The 23185-nt window shown below is 43.2% G+C and overlaps 2 protein-coding genes across 3 annotated transcripts in view; one reads left to right on the top strand and one right to left on the bottom strand.

Moving 5' to 3' along the window:
- Positions 1-13026, top strand: part of nrg2a (neuregulin 2a) — a 45990-nt gene extending 32964 nt beyond the window's left edge. Inside the window, exons 6-11 of one of the 2 annotated variants that reach the window (XM_062536728.1) lie at positions 5454-5556; positions 5837-5960; positions 6109-6329; positions 6538-6615; positions 6972-7193; positions 8942-13026. In XM_062536728.1, coding sequence (XP_062392712.1) covers positions 5454-5556; positions 5837-5960; positions 6109-6329; positions 6538-6615; positions 6972-7193; positions 8942-9668 — 1475 coding nt within the window. In that variant the 3' untranslated portion in view covers positions 9669-13026. Of the gene's footprint in view, positions 1-5453; positions 5557-5824; positions 5961-6108; positions 6330-6537; positions 6616-6971; positions 7194-8941 lie in introns of both variants that reach the window. The other variant, XM_062536727.1, reaches the window with a different exon arrangement.
- A 7104-nt stretch (positions 13027-20130) lies between these two features.
- Positions 20131-21680, bottom strand: LOC134079541 (cytochrome c oxidase subunit 8B, mitochondrial). The gene is made up of 2 exons (XM_062535632.1): positions 21518-21680; positions 20131-20494 (listed from the first exon to the last, which is right to left on the bottom strand). The coding sequence occupies exons 1-2, from the start codon at positions 21635-21637 to the stop codon at positions 20396-20398; spliced, it is 219 nt and encodes a 72-aa protein (XP_062391616.1). The 5' UTR covers positions 21638-21680; the 3' UTR covers positions 20131-20395.
- Positions 21681-23185: the final 1505 nt, after the last annotated feature.

Below are 23185 nucleotides of genomic sequence, written 5' to 3'. Positions count from 1 at the left end.
TTCGACTTCATTAAATTAAAGTTTAAAAATGGCCATATTGAACATTATTTTGAGACAAGGTCGTAAGGCCAGATGATTTGAGGCACTCAGTTTGTGCGTATCACAGCAAAAAAAAAAAAACAAGACTTTGTTTACAGCTGCTTATTTACTAGCTGATTACGGAAGCCTGAGTGTCTCACGGGGCACTTAAGAGATGGCTACGTCACCGTCACAACAGCAGCAGTCGGGTATTTTCCTTGCATAAACACTCCTGGGGAAAGAGTCATTATGAAAATGGCCATAATGTTCTTTACACATTTTTATTTTCTCTAAACAAACATTACTGACTGACCACAGTAGCAGTTCGTTGTGAGAGATTACTATAAACTATAAACCTTTCTATCAACCACCCACACCAGCCCTGGTTGCTTCAGGGTAACTAAAAAACATTTGATCGAGTGCATAACTCCGACTCCTAATAACGTCAGATAAGCTCATTGTTTACTGAAGCGTTCTAAAATTCCCTCTCCTCTCCAAGTAGATGCCAATCCTGAAACACATTATGGCACATTCAAAGAGTTATTTAGTTGTAATGATATATGAACATTTCCACATTGCCATATCAGTGCCTTAACAGGTTCCAACCCCACTCAAGAGTACAGCAAAAGCACATGTGGTTCATCAGCTCCACTGCTAATGCCTCAAAGCTGTTGCTTCCCATGTCCTCACAGACTGGACAAAAAAAGCTGTGCCTTTGTACACCGGTCAGTGGCAGTGTTTGCTTTTTCAGCATGACTGTGGATTTAACACATATTTACTGTAGGCCTAACGACGCCCGGACATATAGCCAACAGACTGATACCAGAATAAATGTTAGGATTGGCATGGAACAGACCAGGGACGGGGCTGTCTGACTGGGAAGAATCTTACTCAGAATTGATTTACTACACAAAGGAAATGATCAAGCATAGAGCCATTTATGGGAAGCTTTAAAAAAAATGATAATAAGAGGCCTGAAGAGTGTGCACGCACACACACACACACACGCACACACACGGAAACAGCATATTTACGGTCTAATTTGACTCCAGGCTCCATTATCATGTCATGTTACATCATGTCATATGATTTATCTCAGAACAGTTCTCTCTGGTAGACCCACACACACACACACCACCCTCGTGCCTTTGCAAATTCGGAAGAGAGGTTTCGATCATTACTCTTCAGCTGAAATATTCTTTTGAGTATTATTACATATTTTCTCTCCCTCTCCCTAAATAAGTAAATAGGCTACACAAAAAGCAAGTAGCTAGCAATAGTGATTGAAACAGACTGAGCAGTAACAAATGAACCATTCAATGAGAATACACAGTTTGAGCTCTCTAACCCTAACCCTATCCTATCATGCCTGCTTGGATTTAAATAACATAGTTTGTGCAATCTACTGCTCGGGGTGTATAGGCAACATGTTAACACTGGTAGTGATACCAAGTTAAATGTACAATAAAAAATTTAAAACCCACAATGATCCAGAGTTTACCAAACCCTCAATCATAATTATAGTTCATGACGGTGGAGTTCTTTGACTTTTTCAGTTTTGCGTGACTATAGAGGAGACAGAGTTAGAATGGGGGAAACTTGTCGGTGCACGTTGACACAAGAGTAGGACTGAAAATGAGCCCTTGACAACGGCAACAAAAAAAAAGAAAAATTACAAAAAATGACACGTAGACCTTCCTCTCTGACAATGGAAGACTACATAATATGATTTGTTCAAGCGCAATAAATCTTGCCCAGTCAATAGAGCACTGTAATTTATCCCTACAGGTTCATCAGGATTAGGAAAGAATATGCTCAACACTTGATACAAAGTAAACTATCAACAGTGAATAGATTGAATAGGTCTACTTCCTGAAATGGCTTAAACTGCCAAAATGTGCCACCATATCCAAACACAAGTTGATTGGCAGCCAGAAATGTCCTCCATTTTGGAACTTTTCTGATTGGTCAATACGGCTGGTTCTATTTTAGTGGCTGCTGTTTCAATGTAAAGACAGTCATCTTAAGTAGGCCTGTTAAAAAATGGCTTCCAGTAGCTTTGAGCCAAATGCCCTTGAACCTGTCTTTTGCCTTGTGCACTTGTAAAGGACAGTAGGAGAGACAGGCGGCCTGAAAATGGAAATGTATTGAGACACGGCCAAATGTACAGACATCTGTACGGCTTCTGCTCCTTAACCAAGCTATGGCTGCTGGATGCCCGTTGTCATGGCAACGACTGCGATTCGCCGCAGCATAGGTTCTGTATGTGAGCCGTTCGTTCGTCAGGAGGAGAGAGGCTCGGCTAGCAGGGTGGAGCTCTGTCCGCACGTCTCTCTCTCTCCAGACGCAGAGCTCCTCTCTCTCTCTGAGGGGCTCCACAGCTGGGGGGAAAAATGTAAGCTGCTTTCTCCCGAGCCGTCTTCGTCAGGACAGGGACATTAGCATGTTAATCCTTTGCGTATGAATTCTACGGTGCAACAGGGCTGAAATCAATATCAGTATCAGCACAGCCTTGCATTATTGACGTGCTGGGAACATTCTCAGCATTATCTGCTGTTCATTTCACTGTTTTATCACTCCCATTACCAGGGAGTATATCCCAACCTCCAGATGCTGCTCTATTCAGAGTATTATAGAAAGCAAAATATTGTTAAGTGTTACTGTATGCATGAAAATACTAAGCACAGTTATGTTCAAAACACACAAATTAAAATAGATGCACTGTATGCACTGTACTGTAGATCCATCTGTCTGCTGATTTATAAAGGCCATCACAGATGAGACACTGAGGGACGACACTTTGCAATTCAGTCCAGGAGTTGTCCATTTTGAATGGCCAGTCCTACTAAGGACATGAAAAAAAAAAACGCACTCTTAACAATACAATGATGAAAGTAAAAGAATATCTTACTAACCCAGCTAACCCATCTCTAGGCTACTGTATCTCTATGGGATGGATACAGAGTGTAAATTGATAGTTGCATGAGCATTTGATTTTCATGATGCAATGGTTCATTAATTGTATTGGAAGACTTACAGTATGGTGATAGTGGGGTAGTGCATGCTTGCCCCTGTCCTGTGTGCTTATGCCTTGGATTTATAATGCGTAAATCTGAAGGGCATCTGATGTCCTCTGTCTGTTACTAACTTATCTGTCTAATGTCGCTCTAACATCTCACAACACGGTTCACATGATGCTTAGATATTTGTGTTGTGTATGTTATTTAAAAGCTCTCCTAAACTGTTCTCTGTTCTCTTCTCTCTCTCTCTCTCTCTCTTTGTTTTTTTTCTCTTGTGTCAACATTCTGCAATTGCAGAGTCTCTTGGGATTGAATTTATGGGTATGGACCAATCCTTCATTTTGATTGCAAGATTAACTAGAGCTGTGTAGATCTTCTACCATTTGTCATGCTCCCATTTCCTTCTGTGAGGTGGACTCTAAAGCAAATGGACTAATTGATTAACCAATCAATCTGTCAATCAGCCGGGCCCTTGAGTAGAGGAGGTCCTCCCTCCCGTGTCAGCATGTAAGTCGTCTTTATCACCAGAACTCATCCCTCTGGAAGCAGGAATAAATGGATAGACATTAGGTATGGTGGATTTTTGGAGGCAATGCTTTCTTATTGGCTTAAGACGTTAGTGAACATTAATTTTACAATTTTAGAACATTGCTGTTGGTGATGACATCACCACAGATGTTTTGAATTTGTGTAAGCTCGAATTTAGTGTTCAGTGTTCTCCAGCAACTCAAAGGCAGATTTCATATGTTACAACATAGGCCTACCAGATGTTTTATTGGCCTACCATTGACACGTTCGCCCATTAAAGCCGAATTTCCGAACTACAAATTGGCTGCGGAAAGATGATGGTTGCGTGCTGGCGGTACAGTTTCGATTCGTTGAATTTTCTCAGCGTGGCTCTTGTCTTGCGGGGGTGATCGTGATCTGCGTAAGCCGCTGCGGCTTTGAGCTTGGCCGCTGTTTACACCGGCATAAACACAACAAGTGCGTTGTTTTGAGGACATTTTGTTTGTGTATGTCCTCAAGTGCTGTTGGCAGTCATGACAGCATAATCACCAACACACCTTGCAAGTTTCTCAGGAGTCGACTCACCCCTTTAATCAACGAAGCGCACACACTCGCTCAAGCATTCCTAGTCATTTAGGGACTTGAAAGAAGTCTAACGTTTTCTCAGGATTAGGCCCTCAAGGATCCGCTTTGCATATAGAGGGAAGAAACCACACAACCTTGGTAGCAATATTGCCTGAAATAACAAATAAGAGCGTTGTTTACTATGTAGAGTTGATCGATATTGTTCTAACATAATGCAGTGTTTAGTAAATCTTTTGCGAGGGGGATGAGTTCTGCAGAGAAGACCTGACCTAACTCCAGTCCTCTCCGAGAGGCTTCAGAGATTGCCTTTGAAATTGCTTTGTCATCTCCTCCTCCTTGCTTCCCGACTTCTTCACTCGCTTTGCTAGTCGACTATCCCCATGCTATAACATCTCGTTCTGGTCATGAAACTCCTTACCCTCTTTTTGTGTTGTTCATGTACATGTCTCTTTCTTTGCCTCCTTTTCTTCTTTTCTTCATGATCATCCCATTTTTTGAATGTCCTTTCATCATCGAAATACCCTTGTAATGCCATTTCTGTATGCTTCATCAAAAAAAAAAATATTCTTGATTCAAAGTTTTGATTTTAGCTGTTGCATTTCAGTTATAGTGGTTTGCCAGTGCTAGAGCATGCTAGAGTATCTGTTTTGAAATACTGAATGTCTGTGCGTGCTCCTTATATATAAAGGTCCCACCCTTCTCACGACAGCTTGCCATATACTTCTCATATGGGGGTTTCTCTACGTGACCCCAGACTCGAGCAGGAATTGGTAGTCAGGTAGTCCATAGTCTCTCCATACTGTCTCTACTCCATTCAGGCCAATGTATTACCTCAGATCAATTTATTATAATGAAAAGCTTGTCCTACAGATGCATTGCCAATCCACCCTCTACTAAAAGCTGTTAAATTCAGCCCAGTTGATTTCCATAAAAATGAAAACCAGCTGAAGAAACTGGCGTCCAGAACTAGAGGCCTGACCCACCGGTGCAGGTGTATCCACGGTCACCATGGGTGTTCTGCCATCAGCCCAGAAAGTTGTGTTGGTCTCGATCCAGTTCAGTGTCTCCCGAGAAATACCTTTTTTTTTTTTTTGAGACAGCCTCCAGGCTCCACTGTGTTCCCTGAAACGCAACGGCAAAGCATAAATGAGGGTGGACAGGTAGCCACCAATGTAGTCAGGACAGACAAGCTTGTCAGGGAGAGAGAAAATGCAGCTCTGTGGAGCCAGCCGAGGGAGCCAGGGAGGAGAGAGAGGCCAGGCCGTGTGGTGTGGTGTGCCAGGCAGCCTCTCACATCGCTCTTTCCCATCTGTGCACGTGCAGAGGCAGAGGAGCTTTATCAGAAGAGAGTCCTGACAATCACCGGGATCTGTGTGGCTCTGCTGGTGGTGGGCATCGTCTGTGTTGTCGCCTACTGCAAAACCAAGTAAGTGCAGAAACACACATAAAACATTCCTATCCCTATTTCCAGAATAGAACTGATATAAAATCCACAGGGTGTTTTCTTTTATAGGTTCATATATCATATTTTGCTGTAATGTATTAAATCTCCATGTATTCAAGCAGCCAATATAACGGGGCAATTCATTTTTCCATACATTCTGTGCTAACCTGTATAACCTGACTGTCATGTAGTCGAATGGAATGACGTCTCCGCTGCTGTGTCTGTTGAAATGACGGAAGCCTCACTATAGTCTGCCCCCCAGGAAACAGAAGAAAAAGATGCACAATCACCTGCGGCAGAACATGTGTGTGGAACACCCCAACCGCAACCTGGCCAACGGACCCAATCACCCCGGCCCAGGCCCAGAGGAGATACCCATGGTCGATGTGAGTTTGATGACCACTTTGATGCACTGCCAGTGCGACACACTGTCCAAAGGGCCTCAGTGGCCATGAATCAGTATTTTTCCCCATCTCGTGCTTGATTCAAGGGCAAGGCTGACATGTTTTTTTGTCCCTCCGTCTGTCTCCGCAGTATATCTCCAAGAACGTCCCAGCCACAGAGCGTATCATTCAGCATGGAGCGGCAGTTTCGTTTCCAGGCAGCCGAGCGTCTTCCAGATCCCACAACTCGTCCACCCACGCCCATTCCTCCACTCAGAGGTGTGTCCCTGCTAGTGGAGTCATGCTAGTTTCGGAACCCCCGCACACCCGTACCCCAGCTGTCAATCAACAGCAACAGCAACAACAATCAAGGTGGCATTTTATTAAAGCGGAACTGAATATACTTAGCTGTGGCCATAGAAACTAAATAATTATGTTCAAATGTTTTTCCTCATTTAATGGTAGTGACTATAATTCTAGGAAACAAACCACAGGCTTGTTTTCGCTCAGTCGCCCATAGTGCTGTTGTTGTAAGGTCTATCAAATCACAGGCCATGAAACCCAACTGATTCTGTTCCAGATACCAGCCTTACCTTATCACACACAGCTGGTCACAGCGGCCTGCCTCCATTCACCACCCACCGTGGTTATATCTCAGGTAACTTTCCCTTCAGGAGTCCCCTTTGGCACCTGATGCGCGCCTCTCAGCTTGCCACTTCTAGGCCTCCTGTATCCCTCTCCTGTGGCTTTCCACTGCACTCCTCCAGACCCTCTGCTTCCTTCCTTCAGGCTTTTGGGCTCTTTCAGGGCATTGGTTTCATTGGTTTCGCCGGGATGACTAGCTTATGTTATCTCACGAAGATGACGTTATGGGAACGTTTTCTCTTTCTTTACGTGGCACTTTTATTGTTTGCTCTCCCATGACCTCTCCTCTTCTCAGACGGTCTCACAGTCTCTCTCTCTCTCTCCCTCTCTCCCTCTTTCCTTGTTCCACCTGTCCTACCTGTCCTTCAGACACGAGGAGCGTACCTGGAGCCTGGAGCGGACGGACAGCATCATGTCGGACTCCCCGGGCATGATGTCGTCCTCCGTGGGGACCAGTAAATGCAGCAGCCCAGCGTGCATGGAGGCACGGGCCAGGCGGGCAGCCCACTGTGGCTACTCGGAGCCCCACCGGGGCAGCCTGCAGTACGGAGACTCCTTCGACTCCCTGGGGGACTCTCCACACAGTGACAGGTGGGAACAGCGCCCTCTACCTGCAGTTTTGCACACACATTGTTTCTTTTTTTTTTTTTTGTCCTGTTTCGAAGGCTTGCCAGCTATATACAATGCTAATTTCCACTTGTGGTCAGTGCAGTCTCATTTATTTATTCATTTTGTCTAGACAGCTTGGGTTTACTACACCCTCTAAGCATTTTGGATGCTGGCTTAAGCATTTAAATGTTGTATGCAGCGCAGCAGTAGCACGGAGGCACTTTGTCACAAATTATAGCAACAAACACATTCTAGAGGAGAGGTGAGGCCCTTTGTGTAGTGGTTATGTGGTGCTGTGGTTTTTGTTTTTAAAGAGCACCACAAGCACTGAGCCATGGCGAGCAAAAAAAGAAAAAAGAAAAGAAGTGGGACTCTATACCACCTGGGCTTCATTAATTTAGCGAGAGCTGAACAACACATAATCTCATGGGTAATGCGGCTCTTGTGGGAGCCTAAAGGGCCTGGGTGGAGGTGGTGGAGGGTGGAGGAGAGGGAGGGGAGGGGAGGGGAGCGGCAGCAGGTGGAGGGAGGAATGGTGGGGGCTCTGGCTCATCTCTGAACCTCAGTCCTCCAGCTGATTGAGCTGTTGCTGTGGATGATGTCGCTGCCTGGTCTTGGACACTAAACGGGCGATGAAAGATCTTTTTTTTTTTTTGAAAAAAGAGGAAAAAAAACCAAGTCTTTGGCCAGTGTCTGTGAAAACTCTAAAACTCATAACTTACTGGCCGCTGCACTCGCGCATATGATAAAAGCCATCGGAAGTCAGTCGCATCTGATTTAGGAAGGAAGTCCCCGGAGAGAGCGCAAGGAGGGAAATTATTGGCTTCCATGATGAAGTGTAGCCTGACGTAAGCTAAGCTAACAGGGGAGTTTCTGTAAGTAGTACGCGGTACAGGCGCCCATCTGTTAGTGGTGCCGTAATTACAGTGTTACACTTGTCCACGGTGGACTCCTTCACAGAGGCCCCCATTCATTACGGCAGTGCTCCGCCGATGTCGTTTGGCCATTGAGCCCCTTCAGAGTGCTGTGTCCTAATGTGCTCACTGCAGCTCTGGCACAGCCATACATCACCATGTGAGCAGACAGACCGAGGAGAGGGAGGCCCACTCACATCAATCAGCAAACACTGGAGGCAGGAGTCCTCATAATCTTAAGCATATGCAGTCATCGACTGGCAAATGTGCACTTCGGCGTTAGGGGCTTGTTCCTATCACTGCCAACAATCACTTTGTTTTTTTTTTCCTACACTGATGGAGGAATTTGAATTGAATTGAACTGCGATAGGTCCTTGTCCAAGACTAAGTGCAAGCTTCAACAAAAAAAATCCAGTTAGCTTTCATTCTAGTACTAGATTTAATATGTACAGGATGTACAGAAAACTGGCCGATAATGTTCATCCCAGGTTTCTTATTTAAGAGCTAGAGACAATAGGTGATAATTAGCCCATATAGCTAATGCTGACTCATTTACAGTATTTTGTCCATTGGTCAATGTGAACTGTCCCTATCAAATAAATAAATAAATAAGCAAATTAATTCGTTACAACTCTTGTTCTAAACGCTGTGTGATTTAGATAGATAGATAGATAGATAGATAGATAGATACTTTATTGATCCCCAGGGAAAATTCAAGACATTTTTTATCATTTTCTGATTTTGCTCATTTCTGACACTCATTTCCTTCCTTCCTTCCTCACCAATCCACCTGTCCCCCCTGACCACTGCGTGCAGGTATGTGTCCGCCCTGACCACGCCGGCCCGCCTCTCGCCCGTGGACTTCCATTACTCACTGCCCCCGCAGGTGCCTACCTTCCAGATCACCTCCCCTAACGCCAACCACGCCATGTCCCTGCCCCCGGCCGCGCACACCCCCTACCCGCTGGAGCTGGAGGACGAGGCGCCCCTGCTGCTGCGCCGCTACCAGGTGCCCCTGCACGACGCCCAGCCGCGCCAGGGGGGCCCGGGCCACGACAGCTACCGGCAGCAGCGCCGGGCCGCCTACCTGAACGACAGCACGGGCAGCCTGCCGTCCAGCCCCTACCGGCTGGCGGCCGAGGACGACGAGTACGAGACCACGCAGGAGTACCTCTCCTCTCTGGAGCAACCAAAGAGAAGCAGCGGCGGAGGAAGAGGAGGAGGAGGAGGAGGAGGTGGAGGAGGAGGAAGCAGACGCTGGCGGAGGTCCAGACTGAACGGCCACGTGTCGCCGCGGGGCTACGAGGAGGCGGCCGCGGCCGCGCGGGGCGGCTGCCTGTCGGACAGCGAGTCGGAGGAGGAGGAGGGCGAGAGCACGCCCTTCCTCAGCATGCAGAACATGAACGCCGAGCCGGCCATCATCTACAGACCGGCCGACAGTCGGACTTCACACACGTCGGGCCGGCACGGCGCTGCTCGTGGGAACGCCGCACAGACCAGACTCACGCACTCACGGTCCAAAGCGGACAATGTGCCCCACTAGAGCCAATGAGAGCGGAATGGAAAAAAACAACCTATCAACAAGAAATCAATATACTATAGACCTGCACCTATAAGAAATATTTTTATTTTATATAACTGACAGATATTCTAAACAAATGAAATATTTATTTTCATTTTAGCAAAAGTTGTCTACTAGTTAACAGCAAAGACTTTTTTTATAGGGAAAACTCTATTTATATGTACATTTTGATTTACAGCATAAAAAAGACGTGCCAATTTTTTCACAACTTAAAAAATAGAGTAATATTGTGGTGCCTTTTGCTGTATGCCGATACCAGAGGGCCAGTGGAGTTTTTTGTAGCCTTTCTTATATGGACGCCTCATTTTTTATACACATTTATTCTTTTTGTTCTCTCTGTTTGGCCTCCTTCCTTTCTTTTTCAGGTTGTGTTCTCTTTTTTTGGAGCAAACCCCCATCTGAACTGTGACATTGCCCCTGTCATCATTCATGCAATATAAATCACTCAAACATAAGGTGTATGTTTACATGAATATAATTCACATAAATGTTTATTATTATTATTATTATTATTATTATTATTATTATTAGCTTTTCAAACGGGAGTCCTGACAAATGCAAAGAGGGACTCTTTGACTTTTCTTTTCTGAAAAATGAAGGGCAGGGTGCATGTTATATGTCTCTCCAAACATGTCGTCTTATCCCGACACCGCCCATGCCGTCCCCCTGGCGTCTAGTGCGAGGTGTGGGGAGCACTGAGGTCGGCCGCTGGGGCTCACGCGGTGAGCAGAGGGGGACGCTGGGCTTCGGGTGTGAGGATGGGTGGATGCCGCTGCTGCTGCTAGTGTGATGGGGTTTGACATGTGGTCAGCTGATATGCAGTTATCAGCCCCCCTCCCCTTCCCCCCCTCCAAGAAAACAAGCTTCTGGACATATTGGGTGTCCTTTTACCTCAGAAGGATTTGTTTAATTTTTGTTGTGGCTTTGGTAAAATCAAGGCAAAGGAAGTTATATTTGACAGAAGGCCATGGTTGTATGGTAATTCACAAAACAATACAAAACAGGAAAAAAAAGAATGGAATGCATTGCACCAAACGCATCTCATGTTTCCCATGATCCTCCATGTGCCCTCTTGTGTCCACCTCTGTTTCAGCAGCTCACATAGGGAACCAAACAGTGTCTCAGGAGCTTTCTGGCACGCCACACACACACACACACACACACACACACACACACACACATAGACTGACACATGCCCAAAGAGTCACTCACAAATGAACCCACACACACACACACACACACCCTGTACCCTTGGAACCCTCCACGCAAACACACACACACACACACACAGCTGTCAAACCTAGAGTCTCATTAGTCGATAGAGCGGGCGCTCTTCCTGTAAACTTTGTCCCGTTTCCCTAAGTGAGTTAAAGAGAGACAAAGACGCAACAGACGAAGGAAGTTCGTTCACACAATCAAGAGGACTCAACAAATAATTTGAGGGGTCAAGAAAAGCCAGAATATGCTGCCTTTATATTTAGCCTTGTTCGATGATGATTTCTAGAAAAACACTTGTGCAGTGTTTATAAACTGTGATTTCCTGACATGTTTTTTTTTCCATAGTGCATACCAAATGATGTTCATATATTATTATTATTATTATTATTATTATCATTATTATTATTATTATTATTTGCTTTGGCTTTGTGCACTGATTAATGTTATTTCACCTAGATTGTCTAAACTCCAAGCAACCTCACTTTTACTTTCAGTGGTAGATGAAATGAAAACAACTGACAGACATGTCACTCCACTTTGTCTTTCACACATTTTAAAGTCAGATGGCCTCCAGCTATGAGAGAGAAAAAAAAACTTTATGCCATTATCCAGCCTCCTGTGTGGAAAAGACAAATGTGAATAAAGATGAACTATTTCAGTGACAAGAGTGTAATAATAGCCTACGTTGGCATATTTTCAGTTACTCGATGTGAGGGGAGGGAGCTGATGTTGTTGAATCCAGTACATCAATGAAACAAATAAAAAGAAAAAAACCAAGGTCATACAGTATGTTTAGAAGAAAAAGCAGCCATTTTGAAAGGTAGAACATCAATAGAGTACAGTTTTGTGACAAAACAGTGGCACGGGCATACTTTAGTCTAGAAAGGGTTTCCACTCACAGCAATCCCACAATCCCTCTGTCCATCCCCCTTACATTGCATTTAGACTCTTATTTGTATATTTGAGAAATGCAAAAAAAGAAAGAGTGTGCTTCTCTAGTTAGTTTTAATGTGGCCCCTCCTCCCTCCCTTCCTCCCTCCCTCCCCCGACCCAGCCCCAACTAGAATTTTGACAGTTATGTCCTGCCAGTTTCTTTTGGACTGTTCCTTTTTGGATTTCTTCCTCGCTTGAAACGTTTAACCCCACCCCCACCCCCGACCCCTTCTGCATGTCCTTGTGGTCAAGGTTAGATGGGTGCATGGTAAAAGCAGCAGACATTTTTCCAGTCAGTGAAAGTGTGTTTCATTTAACATTCAGCAATAAAAAAGAACCCTACCCCACCCCACCCCACCCCCACCCCCTCCCCCCCACTCCATGTCCATTCTTGGAATATGCTAGAGAAAAAAAGAAGAAAATGCAAGATTGTCATAGATTGTAAAATAAAAGAAAAAAAATGAAAAAGAACCCATCTGTTCTTATGGCAAAATAAATCTTTATTCGTATAATTTTAAACTAATGTGGTCATATCTGTGCAAGGACACGCTGTGTGTTAAAATATGTCCATTCAGATGGGCTGTCTGATATTGGAACAGCAGTAGGGTCTATAGAAAAGCACTTGTATGAGTTGTTTGCCCTTGCCATTTGACCTGGTCACTGTGAGACGGTCAAGTCTGCAAATGTTGGAGAGAGCAATCACCAGTTTCCATGAGGAAAATGTCCATCTGGCCCAAGCATTGCAGGCTTAGATGTCAGCTTGACCATACCAGCACTATATACAACTGAGTACTATTAGGTCCCCAATGTTAGTTTAGACCCATTGCCTCCGAGATCTATCAGAGTGTCAGAGCATTGCATTTGATGTAAGACAAGACTCATAACCAAGAAGTTGAACAATTGCTCAGCACATCGATTTCCCTCTCTCTCCTCTGTTTGTGATTGTATGTCTGTGTTTGTGTGTGTGTATATGTGTGTGTGTGTGTGTGTGTGTGTGTGTGTGTGTGTGTGTGTGTGTGTGTGTGTGTGTGTGTGTGTGTGTGTGTGTGTGTGTGTGTGTGTGTGTGTGTGTGTGTGTGCGTGTGTGTGTGTGTGTGTGTGCTATAGTTTGACGGCATTGTAGACTGTGCAGGAATAAATGTATAGATGTAATAAAGTTTCAACATTCCTTGTGTGTGTGTGTGTGTGTGTGGTAGAGTCACATCCAGTTGTGTGGGGAAAGTTCCTGTCAGAAGCAATGTGTTAAATGTATGTGTATTACATAACTCTAATTAGGATATGCTAGATCATGACATTGTCTGTGTAATGGTTAGACACCTAAGCATTTACATAATGTGTGTGTGTGTGTGTGTTTGTGTGTGTGTGTGTGTGTGTGGGAGAGAGGGAGAGAGAAATAGATGTGTCCATGGGAGGTCATGTCGGTGTGTATCGGGGGCGATGTTTTTAAGAGCCGCCAAAGGGGATTGTTAGTGTGCTTCACACGTCCCGTGCTCCAGCTGCACAGGGCTGAGGCCTCGGTGTCAAGCAATTCCCCCTGACCTGGGAGACGTTTCCAAGACATTCATCTGGGTTCCATCACCACCAGACACACGTCTTTCCCCCGACGACCCTGATCAACTATCAGTTTTTATGTGTTTTGTTCTTTCTGGTCAACGCTGACATGCTTAAACCTGAAACATATGCTTCACAATGTTTTAGTTTAGTTGCCAAACAAAAAGCTTGAACAAACCAGTCTATGACAGCTCTCCTACTTAACATAGATGGTGTGCATGCAACAACCTGCATGGGGTGTACTAGTTAATTACCTCAGGAGAGGTCTTTTACTTTTTACCTAGCCATGCAAATTGCAGTGAGTTCCTACTGCTCCATAGAGTGAAACTTAGTAATAGTCATTGCAGTGTGGGAAGTGCTCCTTAGGGATATGTTTTCCAGTTATGTATGCAAATTGTCATTGTCTGGAGACAAACCTCTGACACTTACGGTTGGCTCAGTTCTGGTGCAAGGAGTACTAACGGATGTCTCCGATACAAAGCTTGTTTTCCATTTTTTAATCTGCATTAAAAAAGAGATTTAATACGACCTCGGAGTCATAGGAACTGTTTCCTTCTTTTTGCAAACTCACAACAACAGAATTGACAACAAATAAGATGATTGTGTACATTGCGCAGTGAACCATATTAGCCATCACAAAACAACAGTCTGGTTTGCATGTTTCAAATTACAAACACAGTGGCAATCACATACTGTACTCTCACTCTCAAAGTCATTGTAAGCCTGCCAACACACTTTCAGTCATAGATTTTAAAATGTGATTGTTGATAATTAGTCTGATGTCACTTAAAAATGACCTACTCTCGTTTATAAACTTGTTTTCGAAAATACTGAAATGGCTGGTTTGAGCAGTCTTTTGAACGGCTAGTTGAGCGTGAAAAGGGAAGACAGCCCTTGTTCTCCTTCCTGAAAGGCGGTGAGATTGGTTACCCTCCTGAGGACCCTCACAGGCAGCATTTCAGTTGGAATTCATCAATTCACATCAATTTGGACATCTGATTCACGCTTTGTTGCAAGGTCACGCAAACTCTCACTGCTGACTTTGGGCTGGTTACTGTTTTGTTGATGTGGGAAAATGAAGAAAAAAAGAGAAAAACATTCCTTAAAAGCAGAAAAATCAAACTCACACTCAAAACGCTTGCACGCTACGACACTTTGCCTGAGGCCAAGCCTGTCATAAGATCTATAATGTATCTGTCTTTCTCCAGTCATGGGTGCAACATTGTAGCAAATATTTTTGTGCTGTCCAAAGTTTGAACAATCTGCAGAAAATGATGGAAGGGGGGTAGAACACGCACAGGCTGTTTGATTTGTTTTATGGGGCCTCTGTAGGTCGGTCCCGATTTCTTTACACAGCACAAACACACAAACCGAGGATTTCTGACATTTGCACGACTCATAAATATAAACACATCCAACTGTTGTGAACCGCATGACACGAGGAGAACTATGCCAAATCAATTCCTCTGCGAAAAGGCAGCTCCGTCCTGTGAGGATAAGCACTCATTCCGTGCTCGCGTGTTATGCTTAACTAAACTAAAACACAGCGTGTTGAGCAAGGCCCTAGAACCTATTCGGCATGCGCCTTCAGCTCATATGGATTGGGCTATCTACCAATAGTAAATCAACACCCTGAAGACAGGCACCAGGCTACACAGCTGTGTGCTCCACTCCTCCAGCTGAAATACAGCTTTACGTGAGGTGCAAAAGCAGACACTAAACTAAAATGTACTTTCATAGACAGTACGCTCTGCGTGCATGTGCTTGTTCGCCGCATTCAGACCGCTGACTGCTCGCAGAAGGGAGGGAACCCACACACACACACGCACTAGAGAGCAATTGTCCAGGCAAATCTAGTTTGTTTACTTTCTAGATCATCTCAATAAAACTGCTTGTAACGCATATAATGAGGCCAGATTTGCTAGGATCATCATCAAACACCGCACCCATTCTAAGCTCACACCTGGACTCTGCAAGCTGATTCCCAATACCTTTTGTTAATTTAGACTTGTTGCTTCACAATATATTTTATACCATAGAGGGTATGAATCTCATGGGTTGCTTGTGTTGAAATAACCAGAGTGTGAAGTGTTTCAAAGTGAACAGTTTTTTCCCCCCTGGCTTGGCCTGCATAGCACTGTGCAAACCAGGTGTGACCGTGAGACGAGAGACGGCTAACAGCCATGCACTTGAGTGATGCACACAACAACAGTATGCTGTAACCAAGCACGCTGCTGTTACAACTAAAAGCACAGACACAACATCTCGTGATTGACCTGCACACCCTCATTAGAAGCACCTCACCACACGGGTAGAGGGATGACTTATGGCCAGAGCGGTGTCTGACAGGCCCAGCACTCTGTGGTGTAACAATGTGAGACTGTGCTCTGAGGCAGGAGGCCGGCCCCATCATCTCCCTCATCTCCCACCCCAAAAACTATTCCTCACGGAGACATTTACCACACACCGGACAGCGACAGCACACATCCGCGGGAACACCTCCGTATTTGTCCGTGTCTTTGTGTGTGTGTGTGTGTGTGTGTGTGTGTGTGGGGCGTGTTAGTCCGGATGGGTAGCGTTTGGAGCTGTCATGTCTGCTATTGACCTTACAACCAGATAAGGCCCGTCCCATGCGTGCTTGCTCAGTCCTGCTCGGTCCTGCTCTTCCAGAGGACGGCACCGCTTGATCAGCGCTGCACATCGGCGCGTGATGCATGTTACAGTGGCGGCCTGGCGGGGGAGGCGTAATCACTCTCTGGCTGCTGGTGATGAATGTGCGCTGGGGCTCTCCAGGCAGCCTGGCGTGGCGAGCAAGTGTGTGCGTGCAAAAAAAAAGTCTGTCACTGATCTGGGCTGTCAAAACTATGAGGCAGCCTGTCACACCTAACCATGATGTGCACATTGTGTAAGAAGAGAGTTTTGCCCTGTGGTCATCTGTTCTTGTCAGGGAGGCACAGATAAAAGAGAAGAGGCAGTGTTTTGAAAGTTATGTGAAGGTACGTGTATGTGCCACTAGATGGCAATGTTATGAGTTCAAACAAATCCTTCGGAAGAAGCACACATTAAACTACATTAAACTACATTTCCACATAGCTAAATTTTTCCAACCAATCATGTATTTCTATTGGTAACCATTTCCTGTTGCATTAATGACTGTGTGAGGAGAAACTGTAGCATATAAAAATGTGTCATATATTTACATCAATTTTTAACAGTGTAGGTAACATTGTGCCTTGTATATATAATTGAAATGGGCTGACCCTGCATCAAACATTTCTTGACTCTTGCCATTAGACAATGCAGTGTTGATTGTACATTGTAGTGTTTTCCTAATCAATATCTCATGTTTTTGGAAGGGTTCAGATGAGATATATAGCCACCCACAGGTTATCAAAACAGTTCAGTTAAAAAAGAAGTTCCACAATTAATCAACAGACAGCCCGGACCAAATGTAACTTTTGAAAAACAGAGAAACTTCTCTCTAGCTCTTAACACGTTTTGAAACCTGTTGAGACCAAAACACAAACAGACATTAAATGACCACCTGCTCAGGTGACATGGATTAAAGTTACAGAACTGAAAATCTTGGTTCTGTGTTCAGTTGTCTGTAGTTCAAACTGTGAGCAAGGATTGGGAACTCAAAACTCACACACAACAACGTTCATTATGTAATTGGCCAATGCTAAATTTTAGCTGCATAATGGTGGAAAGAGTTTGCTCTGGCATAGAGTTTGTGTTGGTTGGCAAAAGTGGTGTTACGTTTGCCTGCCAAAAGACAATACACAATCACTCCCAGTCATCACTTCATGACAGCATCATTTTAATGATGGGAAAATGCAAAGTCACTCACTGAGCAAGTCTTAAGTGTCTCGTGCATGAATCAAAGTTGTGGGAGGACTTAGCTGGCCCACAGTATGTTTTGCACAGGCAAGCTTAGGATCTTGCTCAAGCTATTAAGTTAGTGACTATATTATTTTAGTTTCATATAGAGATAAGTTGATCCTTAAGATTTCTACAAACAGTCCTTACCAACCTAGTTGCCACCATGTTAGACACTAAATGACTGTAAATGGAATGTATGACTGATCGCCTTGTCATGTAATAAGTGACTAAATGTCCTAACAAGTGGGGTTTTTCCTTAATGCTGCATATTTCGCACTTTGCACTTCACTTTTATCCTATTTGCTTAATAACCTCAATTGCCTGTTCTTCTGATATCTAAATACTTCATACTGTTGTAACTTGAATGTTATTAACACTTCTAAATAGTCCCATAGACTATAAATGGGATCTAGTTTATCTCAAATGTATAGAAAAAAAAAACTTTGCCTGCTACTGTCTTTACAGAGAGGTTACATGCAGTACGAAGCATTCTTTGCTTAAGAAAATACCGTGGCTAAATGTATTTTCCATTTCTGTCTGTTTGTCAAATCACCATCTCAACAAGTGTCCCTGTAGTGAGACTCTTCAGCCTTACCATGCTACTCTAGTCTCAGTTAAATCCCATATGTTTTCTCAGTCTTTTTATGTTTCAAATTGCAGCGTTCAGGTGTGTCTGAATGGGGAGCCATGATAAATTGTACCAAGATGCCTCGGGAGACAGAAATGTTTCACTTGTATAAGGGCCATCACTAACATCTGAGGCGGTGCGCTGTTTTGCAAGTTTTACAGATGAGGTTATGTTCACACAGGTGGACTATAAATAAAATGCTAAAGATATAACTTTTAAAATTGTTTAAACAATGTGAAATCTCATTATTTTCTACAGGAAATAAATCATATGTGTAAAGTACTTGAGAGTCAAGCCAATAAAAACCTAATGTACTTTCACACCCACCATTTTCACATGAAGAGTGGCTGAATATCTTGCTTTTGCCAACAGAGACTAACTGCAGGTAGTCACTGGGAAACCTTGCTGCTTAGTTAAAAGGCTAAAAACTATTTGATTGGAGCCCAATTAAACTCAACTCAATGAAACAGTGAACTAACACCACAAGTGTACATGTTGCGTCTACGAAACAGTGGAGCTTTAAAAAGTGTGTGCGTAACCACTGCTAAGCTGACACCTGGGTTTTGACCAAACAGACGTGGGACAAACAAACCCATTTTTATCTTTTTCTGTAAAATCATTCGATGAAACTATGCCTTGCCTCAGTATGTAGTATGTCATGCAGTGCCATTACAAATACAGTTGAGTGTGTGACATTTTAAGACTTTATATTAGGATAGAGTTAAAAACCCACTCTCTTTTGGCATCAGGGTACTCTCAGCTCACAGTAAAAAAAATGAGAGACCAAGAGTGATGGAAAAAATTTTGTTTGTTTGTTTTTACAAGAGAGACTGAGAAATGATAAACAATGATATGAGTGGGAATAGTAATTTGACTACAAAAAATATCTATGAAGGCAAACTAATTGTTACCTTGTGACCAGGAGTTCATCCATGCAGCAAGACAATTGAATAGACAGAACCAAGTCTTGCTTCATCAAACTAAGTTGAGGCCTGCTATTGTCACTGGTGCACACTGAAGAAAACAGGTCACAAAAAAAAAACAGAAGTTTGAATGTCCCTTTGGAATTATTAAAGTTTCTATCTAAATACAATTTATAACATATTTTTGTTATTTTAAATTGAGGATCAAGTTTAGTGACTCATTGCACTTGGGCTCCCCCCCCTGTTGAGTGTTAGTAGTACATATCCAGGGGGCCCTATTCACATTTTCACATTCCTCACCTCAATTATGATTTAACAAAAATAATAATAAAATTCCCTAGTGTGCTCTTGAAGAAATGTGTGGACAGTGTGCTGTGGACATAGGGTGCCTCTCATGCAGCGTTTATACGTCCTCCTTAGCTCCTCGGGCCTCGATCCTCACTGATCTACATAAAGAAAGATGGAAGAAGGGATAGACTATCCCATTGTTGCCGCCCCATCATTCTTTATGTAGATCAGTGAGGATCGAGGACCGAGGAGCGAGGGAGGACGTATAAACGCTGCATGAGAGGCACCTATTGTCTGGTTTTCACTATAAGCTCAATTCCCCGGAAGTTCAGGCAGGGTTCACCCAGCCTACTGTACTGTGGACAGGCACAGTCTTCTTCAGAACTATGAATGAACCAACAAATTAGGTATGTACAGCACAAACAGCAACTTTAAGAAAATTGAGCTGGAATAAATTAAAACTGAAATGGATGGCATATCAAGGATAGCACTCTACCACTGCTGAGTGACCTTTCTTTACAGGCATGTTACTTATTTATGTTGTATTTGTGACACACTTTTGGACATTTGGAGCTGATCAGACTACTGATCTTACATTTACTTAGTATGGTGAAAACCAGACTAACATTTACTGCTAAAACCATAATTATGGATTCACAAACAGCTATGATCTTTCTATTTGGACTAGTTTACCATAGTGCGTTATTATAACACAACACATTATTACATACTGTATCTATTACAATCTTTCTTTTTTTTTTATTTTTTTTTTATCCAATGACAAACTGTAATTCAACTCAAGTCAGGCTCTGAAATCTCATCTCATCTCAGTTTGATAAACTAAAAATGATAATCAAGCAAATTTGTCCAAAGAACACTCCACATTATCCCTATATATAACCATTGCTTGATGTTTGAAATGGTTGTGAATAAATACAAACACCGAGCCTACGACACACCTTAGCCTTTTTTTTTTCTTTGACTGACAACCCAACAACTGTTCAAATATTTAAATACAGCTTTATTGTTACTGTAACAGGCTCCACAAAGGGAGTAAAAGCAGATAAAACCAAGCTCAAGTAGTTGGAATTTTTGACTGTTTTGAAGACTGGAGTGAGAGGAACGTAAACTGCTAGAGGTGGAGGTAGATAAAGTCCAAATTTGATCCACATTGACATCGGAGGTGAGTGAGTTGATGGTCCCATGTTGGGTTGTAAAGAAATCGAATCAGAAGAACATCTGTGTATCAGCCCGGACTCTTCCAATCAATCATCCTTCTTCTTGTAACTGTCCAGGTTGGCCAAGATCCAGCCTGCCGGGCCCAGGATTGCCAGTGAGAACATTGTGAGGCCAATCGCAGTCTCCTGCACAAGAACACAAGCACATTTTGATGATGAGTCTATGAGCCAACTTATCATTTCTACTGGTATGACAATGGCTGGCACCACTCTCTCTATCACTCAAACCAAATACATCAATTTGTTAGTAGCATTGACTACAGATGCTCAAGGTGGCCAACAGTAGCCTTACTCAAGTAAGTAGTAGCCATGTGAGACCATAAATGGTTGTGCGCTCCATCTTCGTGACTGTCTTGGAAGGTCACAATTAGAAAGAACTTCTCGAACAACACCTTTAACATCTTCACATGACTAACGTCCACTTATCTGAAATAAGTGAACGTTAAGTCACCTTAATGTGCTCGTATCATTTTAAAAACATCTATTAGGCTACTTAGGGCGTACTCCGAAGTCCACTACAGAACTTGAGTGATGATCCCCACATATGTTCCTGATGTAACGTTAGGCACGAGTGAGAACTTAAAGAGCTGACGTGATAAGTAATCGTGAATAATCGTGCAAGCTAACTTCTCTGAACTAGCTTAACGTTAGCTTCCCACCCAGGAAACACACCACCCATGTACAATCATTCAAGAACAATCTCGTTAACCGAACTGAAAATAGACACGGTTTCCCTTCTTGAGTTGAAAGCAGGGTTTTTCCACTTGCTACTTAAGATAATGTATGGTCTGTGTTGATACTATCGCTACACAGTCAATGACCTTTATTTCCCACTAGCATCAGTACTCGCATCTTTGCTAGCGATGTCAGGTAGCTAACTTTCATATCGCTAAATAACCGTGGCTAATTCATATACCGTGATCGACACATTATTGTAATTCAATTGTGCACCAGAAATGCAGGTATCAAAAAAGACTGCCAGTGCGACGTTGATATTGATTACTGTTATAACGTTAACGTTACGTAGACGGTGCTGCTAACGCCGTAGTTAAGGTTACATTAGCATGCTATTACAACCGGAGCCCAGGTCGCTGCCGCTACCGCTACTGCTACGTAACTTAAACACATTATTTCGCACAGTATACATACCGCTGGACCAAGAGGGTCTTTTGCTGCCCTGTTGGCAAGATTGGCGCGCTGAGACATGGTTACACTGCGCACCACAGGTGCGGAGCGCACCGCAGAAAGTGCTCTGAAAATCCCCGACATGTTGCTGGTAAGCAAGTTCTGTTATGGAAGAATCACGGGAAGAATGGTCGATACACTTACGTGACAAGGGCAAGCTCTGCTGCATTCTGGGTAAGGACAGGATTGTGGGTGTTGGAGTTTGATATGGACCTAGAGTTCGCCTACAAAAAAGCAGCCGTGTTTGCCAGTTTTTATTATATTAGTCACTTTGGTGCTTTTCTCGTATCACAGTTATCATTTGCACAGCAGCTAAAGCATTTCTCAAAACAATTAGAGCACACTGCAAAACCTCCCAGGCTAGAATAAATAACCTGCAAAAGCATGTCACTTGCTCAAAATGAGCCCATTCCTCAAAGGCCTAATGAAACCGACAGTAGCCTAGTCAAATGGCTTTGATCATGTTTTCATTATGACAGTTTTATTTATTATTCTTTATTTATTATTTTTTTATTTATTTATTCTCTCAGTGTTATCCAATGAGAAGAAAAGGGCAGAACTCGCGGTAAGCATAGCCTAATAGGCTACCTTTTACTGTCTATGGAAAATGCTTAGCCTTTTTCTCAGCCGTTTTGGTAGGCTAGCGGTTAGCCTACATTTCTCGATTGATCCTTGAGATTTGCGAAACACCAAAGTGCATTTCTCAAAACAATTTGTACACATAGCAAAACACAATGGATTACCTGCCAGTTTCTTCAAAATTCCTCTCTTTTGAAGAGAAAAACATATGAGGCAATGGACATGCAGTGCCATCAGAATGTCAAGTCCGCCTATAGCCTAAGTCAAATTGCTTAGTGAGTCGTCAGTATGGAAGGATGTTCTGATAGAAACTATGGCTAAAATTGTGATTAATTTTTTTTGTAAATTGTAGGTTTACACCTTAGTGTTTTTACTGTAATTTGTTGACAGACCAAGCCATTGTGATACAGAAAGGAAAAGACTGCACTGCATAGTACAAAGATAAAAAAAAAAAAAAAAAAAAAAAGAAAATAAATGTGACCATAAGACAATCTCCGCAAGGAAAACTATAGCCTACAGTGCTATAGGAATTACAGTGCGGTCTTCCTACACCTCCTGGCGTTCCTGTCTTTTGGGCCACAAATTCTCATTTGACAAATTGATCAACCACTTTGCATGTATAGACTTATATGCTATAACTAATGGCTAAATGTTGTGGAGGTTGAGACTACTCAGCAGAGAATTGTAGCCTACATAATAATTTGCATGGATGTACCAAAACATTTGCAACTTCTTCAAAGAAATGAGAAACTGCTTTTTGATGTGCACAAGTGACACAATGATGTGAAGATTGAACTGGTAGTTTTGATAATTTCAATTTTGATCTGAGAAATACACCAAAGAGACTGAGAAAAACTGAGCTGTCGAGGAGGGATAAGTCATAAGCATGAAATGGGAGCAGCAGACCTAGCCTGAACTGTAGGCAAGCAAATTTGTGGCTTGAATTTGAATTAAATTAAGGAGCACAATGAACAGTGGGGAGACGAGTGCCCTTTTTGACTGATTGAAAACCACACATTCTGGATCATCTGTAGCAGTTTCATCGCGAAAGCT

The sequence above is a fragment of the Sardina pilchardus genome, chromosome 5 (genome assembly GCF_963854185.1).
Source record: "Sardina pilchardus chromosome 5, fSarPil1.1, whole genome shotgun sequence".
In the NCBI taxonomy this organism is placed as follows: domain Eukaryota; kingdom Metazoa; phylum Chordata; class Actinopteri; order Clupeiformes; family Clupeidae; genus Sardina; species Sardina pilchardus.
The sequence above is the reverse complement of the archived record's forward strand: the minus strand, read 5'-3'. Positions and strand labels throughout refer to the sequence as shown.

What these genes read in the sequence shown, in the direction of transcription:
- LOC134079541 (XM_062535632.1), bottom strand. Translation starts at nt 21,637, where the DNA reads ATGTCGGGGATTTTCAGAGCACTTTCTGCGGTGCGCTCCGCACCTGTG. An exon ending in AAGACCCTCTTGGTCCAGCG is followed by an intron (nt 20,495 to 21,517) that starts GTATGTATACTG and finishes GTTCTTGTGCAG; the next exon opens with GAGACTGCGATTGGCCTCAC.